The 8,944-nt window shown below is 39.9% G+C and overlaps 1 protein-coding gene across 2 annotated transcripts in view; it reads right to left on the bottom strand.

Annotated features, from left to right (window-relative positions):
- The window catches only part of Wdr64 (WD repeat domain 64), a 159,834-nt gene that overhangs the window by 46,409 nt on the left and 104,481 nt on the right, over positions 1 to 8,944 (bottom strand). For both annotated transcript variants that reach the window (XM_029554115.1, XM_008849176.1), the window contains exons 11-13: positions 7,801 to 7,927; positions 4,215 to 4,363; positions 1,523 to 1,646 (exon numbers count right to left, since the gene is read on the bottom strand). In XM_029554115.1, the coding sequence (XP_029409975.1) occupies positions 1,523 to 1,646; positions 4,215 to 4,363; positions 7,801 to 7,927 (400 nt within the window). The remainder of the gene's footprint in view (positions 1 to 1,522; positions 1,647 to 4,214; positions 4,364 to 7,800; positions 7,928 to 8,944) is intronic.

An 8,944-nucleotide genomic window follows, 5' to 3' on the forward strand; every position in this document is an offset into this window, starting at 1 on the left:
TATTTTAGACCCAAGAACTCTGTTGGTTTAACTTCTGTCCTACATAAAAGGTCCAGCTGAAAAGATGTAAAAGAAACGCAGACTGCAGGACCAACTAAGTAAAACACGGTTTGTTTGCCTGCAAATTTTATTGCCAGTTATATATGGAATTCGTTAATCCTTATGCCTGACAGTGATTGTGGACATTTCTTGGCATCTCTATTTCTAGTCGTTTTTATATGGATACAGTGAGCGCCTATGGCACAGTAAGGATGCTTTACTAAGCACTGTTTTTAGGGAGGAACAATTGCACTCCAAGGTATTCCTACAGCTCCATTCAGCATTCCTGATTATTCCTGCTGTGTTATCTTCTGTTCACATTTTCAAAATACAGATGTTCACATCAGGATGCCCACTCATTCCATCAACTGGCTCAGGAGGAAGCATTTATTTAGCAGATATATCCTAGGATAAATATATTCTGAGTAGTGTATACAGCTGATCATATTGTCTACTCTGGACAAAGCAGCTCTTTAGTGGAAGATCAGAGCAAGATGAGGTGAAAAGGTGGGTCAGCCTACAGTTCTCTAGCTCCTGCAAGTGCTCTGTGGTATATTATGAAGCAGAGTCACACTTGAGCTCAGAATTCTCCCAAGTTTAACGTCCCTTCAAGCCTACACCCAGTATAGAACTCTGGGCATTCCATGCTAAATTGGCTGGATATTTTTTTTGGTCCCTAAAGATACTATGAGTAACAATATTGCATGAATTGGGAGTGCAGCTCAGTGGTAGAGTGCATGTTAGCATACACAAGGCATTAGGTTCAATTCTCAGCATGCATGAATATGTATATACACACACAGACACAAAGACACACAGACACACAGACACAGACACACACACACACACACCACACCACACCATACCACACCAGCAGGAGTAGCAGCAGGGAATTCCAAGTCTAATGCCTACCCTTAGCTAAGCACCCAAAGGCATCAGAATAGAGTAAGTCAGTCTTAACAGCTATTCCCTGCCAGGTTTAAATGATATGGTACATGTAAAAGACTTTCTATCCCTTTCATATTCTATTCCTAACTATAATATGATGTATATTTCCATAATGAACTAATTTATTATACTTAGTTATGCAATTAAAACTAAAAATGTAGATTATACTCTAGGTACAAATGTACAAATGCTTAATGGTTAAGGTGGGTTTTGGGAATTCATTTATAGGTTAGCATACAAAATAGCAAGTTTTATTATGGCATTGTCATACCTAAGTGTCATTATTTGAAAGGCCTTTGTGCAAAGTTACAGCGACTGTCTGAATGGAATGTAAGTTACTGATGTTTTTCACATCCATATCCAGACACTTGGGGCCACTAAGTAAGAGACTATCACCATCAGCCCAGACACAACCATCTCTCTAAATTGTTTACATGTCAGCATGAGTCATACTTTCTCTTCAGTCCCCCAAACTCTACACACAAACTCTCAGGACACTGAAGCAGAGGTGCCATATTCTGACCATTAGTCTGACCATTATATGCTCCCGTGGTAAAAAGAAATCCAGTTTCGTCAATAGCTGCGCAAGTCAGTTCAATATTGAATCCGTGAGGGTCTAGAATCTGGTATATTTGGAGGCCACTCTCAAGTTCCCATACCTGTCAAAGAGAGAAACAACAACATGATCATGTGTTCCACTGAGATATGCCCTTCATTTCTGAACAAAATTTTACTGTTTAAAAATTTCCAAATTAATACTCTGTACACTTACTACTTTTTCCATCCTGCCCTGAGCATGTTGGTTGGATCAAAGGTAAAAGTTGCCTTCTGTGTAACTGTCACTGTGCTATCCTGAAGTGTGTCTGCTGCAAATCATTCTTTTCCAGGCAGTCCCTTGCAGTGGAGAGCAGTCAGGTGTGACTTCTGGTAGTTTATATTTGTAATGTCCCTCAAAGATTCCTGTGTTAAAGGCTTGGTCCTCAGCCAGGACTGCAGAGAGGTGGTAGAATCTTTAATAGGGGGGCCTAGTGGGAGGTTTTGGATAACTTAGGGAATGACCTTGAAGGGATATTGGGATCTCAGGCCCTCTCCTTCCTCTCTCAGTTCCTGACTACCATGAGGTGGGGAGCTTGTGCTACCTCACATCATCTCCACAATGTGCTGCTTCAGCAAATGTCTAAAAGCAACTCAGCCAACCAAACAGGAACTGAAATCATCAAAACTGTGAGCCAAAAGAAACCTTTCCTCTTTTTTAAGTTGATTATCTTAGGCATTTTGTCACAGCAATAGAAGTGAAAACAAAGTAGCTGCAAGATAGAAATACAATAAGTAAAAGTGCAGCAGACAAAAAAAAAAAAATCAAAGTAGATTCAGTCCTCAGGGACACTCATCCAAATTAGCCAGGTGTGGTGAATGGTATGCTGTGTGAGAAAGCCTAAGGAAAGAGCTCACTGATTATTCTAGATAGTTCCCTGACATGACAGACCAAGAGAGATAAAGGCCCTGGGGTAAGAGTCAAAAGCCATCTGTGAAACAGGCTGGGCATAACAGAAAACAGATCCAGAAATGTCATGATCCCTCATTCCTTCTTTGTGGAAACACGGCAGAGTTCATAGTTATGTGCAATCTGCATGTCTCCCACTTGGTGGATATGCTCAGGTAAATCAGCCAGCAAGTGAGAAGTAAAGCCAGTTGGCAGTATTAGTTGAGCTAGTGGGGTTGCGGTAGAGTGTACAGAGGGCCAGAAACACGTGTGCTCTTCTTGCAGTGAACAGAAGGGTCCCTGTCGAAGTCAGATGAAAGATGGACCTTGCAGGAGAGGGGCTGATGAAATGATCTGGGGCCAGATGATGAGATGAGGGCCACTGTTTGGGAAGTAACAGAGTCAGGATTCAGGTGACATTAGCCTGGTTCAGAGACCATGTTCTTAATCTCTGTGTATCTCCAGGTAGAGATTAGGTCCTTGAGGGATGTAAGGAATGTGGGCCGCTGCATGGAGGGGTATGGGGTCACCCATTTCCAAGCTTCAGTCACAGTCCTTCCCTGTGCAATAGGGGTAAACACTCTTTAGAAGCTCCTGTGCATCTTCTGTTCACAAGGAGGAGATAGATCACACTTAAGAGATCATTATTACAGGAAAGCGGGCCAGGTTTTATTTTAGTTTTGAACTACTTATTTCATCTGTAGGTAGTAGCAAAAAGAAAAAGTGATAATTAAATGAACTCAGGGGGTTAGGTCTTGAGAAAATCTGCAGCAGATGACCACAGAAGGTCAAAATACAAAAGGAATTTTAAGGTTCCTGGAAAATGCTCTGTACGGGCCCATCAGCCACCTCTTAGTAAGCCTTCATGAAATAACAGGATGGACATTGATGCAAACACCCCCAGCTATCTCTGCTGGGTGGTTTCAGTGGTTTCAGTGACAGACACAGTTAGCATGGCCATAGACTGTTCCTCTGAACACAACAGCGGCGAGGCTAGAGAGACAGAGCGCAGGGCCATGGGTGTTCACAGCAGATGATCCCAGGCTCCCATTCCAGCCTCGTGCTTATTAAGCACAGGAGCTAAGACAGGTTGCTTATCTTTGAGTCCTGGCTTCTTCATCTTTAGAATGGAAGACTTTCTCTGTCCACAGACCTTTCATAAGAATTAAACAGATTACAAACTTAATGGCCTTAGCACACATTCTGCACCTGCAGGAGTTACGGTGCACAGCCTGTCAATGTCTTTCCTTTCCTTCATAGCATAGACCTGCTAATGAAATTAAAAACACAAGCTAGTTTTTTTGCTTTAATATACTTCCTTTAACATTCCTACTTGGCTCAGCAGGTAAATGTACTTGCTGCCAAGCCTGATGACCTTAGTTTGATACATGGAACCTGCGTGGTGGAAGGAGAGAACTGACTCCCGAAAGGTGTCCTCTGACCTCCACATGTGTTCCTCTCCCATGTAAAATAATAAATAAATAAATAAATAAATAAATAATTAAACAAAATTTTAAAATTCTATTTAGCTAATAAAATATGGTTTTATTCAGTTAAGCATGTGCCTTGAGATTGACTAAACTGCTTCTTGCCATGTATTTACCAAAGCATAAAGAGGGCTTCAATGTACAATTCCACTACACATACTACTACATACACTTAATCATGTAATTTTTTCCCTATAAGGAAAGAAAAATCCTATTTTTCTCAGCATTTTCCTGACCAAGGAAATTAGGAAACTCACCTTAATTATGGATTCTGAGCAGATGGTGAGTACTTGGTGGAAATATTTGTTGTAAAGCATGACATTGATTTCTCGTTCATGAGTATGAGGAACCTGCTTTGTGTCTTGTACCATCCTAGTCAAAGGGTACATGTCTATAACACTTGATCCTGGAACAGAAGGGAGAATGGGTGTGACTGAAAGACGTAGTACCCCTGTAATCTTACTTGGGAGGCTGATTAGGATCACAAATCCCAGGCCAGCCTGGGCTGCATAGTGTGATCCTGTCTCAAAAGTGAAATGAAATATAATATAAATGAAAACATTTAAAAATATCTAAATTGTCATGCTGGGCATGGTGGCTGGTGCATGCCTTTAATCCCAGCACTTGGGAGGCAGAGGCAGGCAGATCTCTGTGAGTTTGAGGCCAGCCTGGTCTACATAGCGAGTTCCAGATCAGCTGGGGCTACAGGGAGACCCTGTCTCAAAAAGACCAAAAAAAAAAATCTAAATTATCAATATCAGAAGCCTGGAATCAGAGGATGTTACCTGACCACTTGGGTTTGGAACTGGCTGGTAGGTGAGATGAGTAAGATGGATGCCTCGGCATTTAATGAGGTAAGAACCCACTACTACACTCTAAAACTCTTCTAATGAACACAGCAAATTTGATTCAGCCAGAGGAAAGCACTCATTTGAGATGTCATTATCTTTCAAGTATGGGTCATTCTGTCCTCCAGTTTCCTAATTTTTATAGTCTTTTCCCCTTATTGTGTCCGCTAATGCCTCTCCATGGAGCACACATTGGTGACGCTGCCTTCTGCTGATGCTATACTAGGCTTGCTCTGGTGATTGAAATTGAATCAGAGAGCCCTTTTAGCAAGCAAAAGATAATGTCTTCTGTGAACATGGTCTGATTAATATAATGAATGAAAATGATTGCAAGTCAGTGGATGGCAACATTAATAGTAAGTAAAAGTAATTTCCGAATCATCATAATATGGTTAACATGATCATGGGACGGAGAACAAGTTTTCCCACATTTGCCATTTTGCCATAAACTACAAGTATGATTTAACTCTCCAAATCAATACTTGTGTGCCTTATTTTAGTGTAACATTTAGAAATACTGACCAAAAAATGTCAAAACGTTCTGTAGTTCAAACAAAAGTAAAATTTTTAAAAGAATGAAACTTCTTCCTTACTTTGTGGATGTGAAGATCTTTATTGCTGTGAAATATACATTGACATTCTCAAGTCACTTCAAAGAACTCACCCAAAGTTTCATCCATCCTGGATAGCTTTCATAGTACTGAAAGGCACTAAGCATACTGCTAGAAGAGAAAAGTGATCACCATTCTTACCCAACTATAAATTCTGTGAGCTACAATAACAACTGACTTGGCAAAATACATCCACTGGTGCAATAGAGACATAAATGTTATGGGAGTAACGTTTGATTGGACTTAAGGCCTGCTCCACAAGGTGACACCCATACCTGGCATCATTATTAGGGCCAAAAACCCGTGGATAGATAGGTCATAGACATTATGGAAAAACTCACTACTATTATTCTGATAAATGCACCTAGTATTAAACTGATTCTTAATGACTTACCATTAAACCCATAGATTAGTGCATCTCTCAACCCTCATCAGAGAAGCTTCTGGTGATTAACTCAGAGACCCACAACTGGTCAATGTGCAAATTGAATAAGAGACTGTGGAGTGCTTGGCCCTAAATGGGACATCTATTAAAAAAGACTTGAAGCTTTAACAAGAGATACTTCCCACGTTCTTAAAGTGTTCAGACTTTATGATATAATCTGTTCACATGTAAAGGACTGAGATGGTTCATCAGGTAATGTTTCTCAAGTCTAACTCCTCTGTATGGATATGCGATGGGCAGATGGTAACCAGGTTCTCAAAGCCATACTTGGAGTTTCCTGGTAGGTCCTTTAACATGATATTGACAGTTAACACAGCCAGAATGGCTTGTGGAGAGCTGACGGTTTTACACTTTTTTTTGACAAGTTGTGCTATGGTAATGGAAATCATGCAAAGAACAGAATGAATGTGTATTCAGGACTCAGCAGCTCAGGGCTTTAATTCCACCTCTATTCCAACATTCTCATCAATTGAACTGTTTGATATTTCATTTTGTCATTGATAAAACTGGAAATTAACATTCCTACCTCATAGAGTGGTTATGCAGATAAAATGAAAAAGTATAAAGACTAAGCAAATGATTATTATCTCAACAAGCATATTGATGAGGACAGAGACAGTAACGACATATCCTACCAAGCATTGTGAGTGAGGGCTGCTGTCCCTATGGCTCAGAAAACTACTCTATAAGGTATTATATGAATTTAAGTGCAAATTAATATACACCAAGTAATCCTGATGTCAAGTTGATGGCCTTAGTTTTAATGGTTAGAAAACACAGAGATCTGTACTTTTGAAAGCAGAGGTCCTAACAAAAGTATGTGAGTGGAAAGAAATCTTGATTTTTTTTTTCCATTGTCTGTCTTCTTCGTCTTGAAATTTTAGCCCTTCATTGCCCTACTGATAATTTGGACAGAAGTGTTAAGCCTAATAATCAAGCTTGCAAGTTGGGGTGTTAAAGGTGGGAATTTGCATATAGTCATAAATATATTTATTTTGGAGGAGCTCAAAAGAGAAGAGCTCACTAAGTTCTGTTTTACAGGGTGGAAAATTATTTATTGAGAATGAAGTGATATTTCACTTCTAATCCAGGAAATATAACACAAAATAAAAAATAATTACATTTATCACCAGAGACAGCAACAATCATTTTCCTGCCTTAATTAATCCTCCAGGAACTCAAGAGCAGGTGGTCAGCAGAAATATATTTTAGGAAACGCAACTTTGGCTTAGTGTTCCAGAAGGTAGAATGGCTATTAATATCATTCATTTTCCTTCTAAAAGCTGAAGGGTATGCATGTGGACAGTAGTCGACCTAAATGCCTATCAAGGTTGTCTCTTCAGTGCATCTGTCAAATAGGTCGTAAAACAATTTGGCAACCAATGTATTGAGCTGTCACCCTGGCTTCTAACCTCTCTGCTGCTCTTTATCTGGGAGTAAAGGTAGTTGAGAAGGTCCAAACCTATCTTGCCAAGTGACTAACTCCTTACCAGAATGCATAGGGTCAACCTGCCTTGTTGAGGAAAACAAGCTCATACTGGTGCATGCTAGAGCTGCTGCTTTAAGATAGTACCACCTGCCTGCATTCAGGAGTCAAAACAGAGCCCTAGATACAGCAACAATTTTCATACCCCTTTCCTTCTTCACTTGGACTATGCATTCCTAGGGTCATAATCGTAAGAGAACTAACCTGGTATTTTCAGAAGCGTGGTTGCCTATTTCATTCACCTAGACATAGAATGATGGGAAACAGAAATAAATCTCTACAGTGGTGAGTCAGTGTTTGTAATTTCCCCTTCTCTGTGTTTTTTTTTTTCATAGTAAGTGCTCAAGAGCTATCTTTAAAAAAAAGTGTAAAACACAAGATATGAGAGTCATTTGTTATTACTCAGGCACAAGATATGAGAGTCATTTGTTATTATTGCTCAGGCACACCTACCTGTAATGAGCATGCCATGACTGGAATCATACACCATCGAGTAAATCTGCATGTTTCCTGGTCCTCCCTGGCTGTCGTGGAAGACTTGCAGTACAGACAGAGTCTGAATGTCCCACACCCGGAACACCTGGGCGATGAGCAGAGTTCAGTACAGTTTACATCTCACTGTTCTCACTCAAGGCAGCTAAGTCTGTTCAAAGTCTGAAGTGTGCTTTCACAAGCTTGCGGCAAAGTGTGAGTTCCATCATGAGTACACACATGCTGAGCTCCAATTTGGTTCTTGATTCACATGTTGTTTATTAACACTGAGCAAAGTAGCTGTGATAACGCTTTGCTTAGAGCTGTGTCTTTAGTAACTGGATTTTTCTGCATGATTCACAATAGTCAGGAAGTGGAACTAGTCTAGGTACTAGACATGGTACACATATACAGTGCAATGTTATGCAGCCATCAAGAAAATGAAATCATGGCATTTTCAGGAAAAAGAATGCAACTGGAAATCATTATGTTAAGCCAAAGAAGCCAGAGTGAGAAAGACAAATACTTCGAATTTTCTTTCATGTGGAAGCTAGATTTAAATTATATACGTGTGTGAGTGTGTGTATGTGTATGTGTGTGTGTGTGTGTGTGTGTGTGTGTGTGTGTGTGTGTGTGATGAAAGCAGAAGGGGAATAGTAAGATGGGAAGAAGAAGACTTAAGGGAAGTGGGAACTAGAGAAGGTAATGGAAACAGTGATAAGAGAGAAGAAGGAAAGACTGTCAGAAGAAAAGGAGCCAGCTGGAGTGGGGCAGTGGAGGGGAGGAAAGACTGAGAACAAAATATAACAACATAGATGTATAGCAATGCCGTGTTGGGCATGTTGATGCCCGTTACATTATATGCTAATCTAAAAAATTAATTAAAAAAGATCTACCATCACAATGTCATTTTCAGGAAAAGAATAGAACTTGAGGTTACCATGTTAAGAAAAATTAGCCAGACACAGGAAGGTAAGTATCATATTTTTCCCTCATATGGAGAGATAGAGATAGATAGATGATAGATAGATAGATGATAGATAGACAGACAGACAGATAGATAGATGAAAAGATAGATAGATAGATGATAGATAGCTGATGATAGATAGATAGATAGATAGATAGA

The sequence above is a fragment of the Nannospalax galili genome, unplaced genomic scaffold, assembly GCF_000622305.1.
Source record: "Nannospalax galili isolate Female #2095 unplaced genomic scaffold, S.galili_v1.0 scaffold543, whole genome shotgun sequence".
Lineage (NCBI taxonomy): Eukaryota > Metazoa > Chordata > Mammalia > Rodentia > Spalacidae > Nannospalax > Nannospalax galili.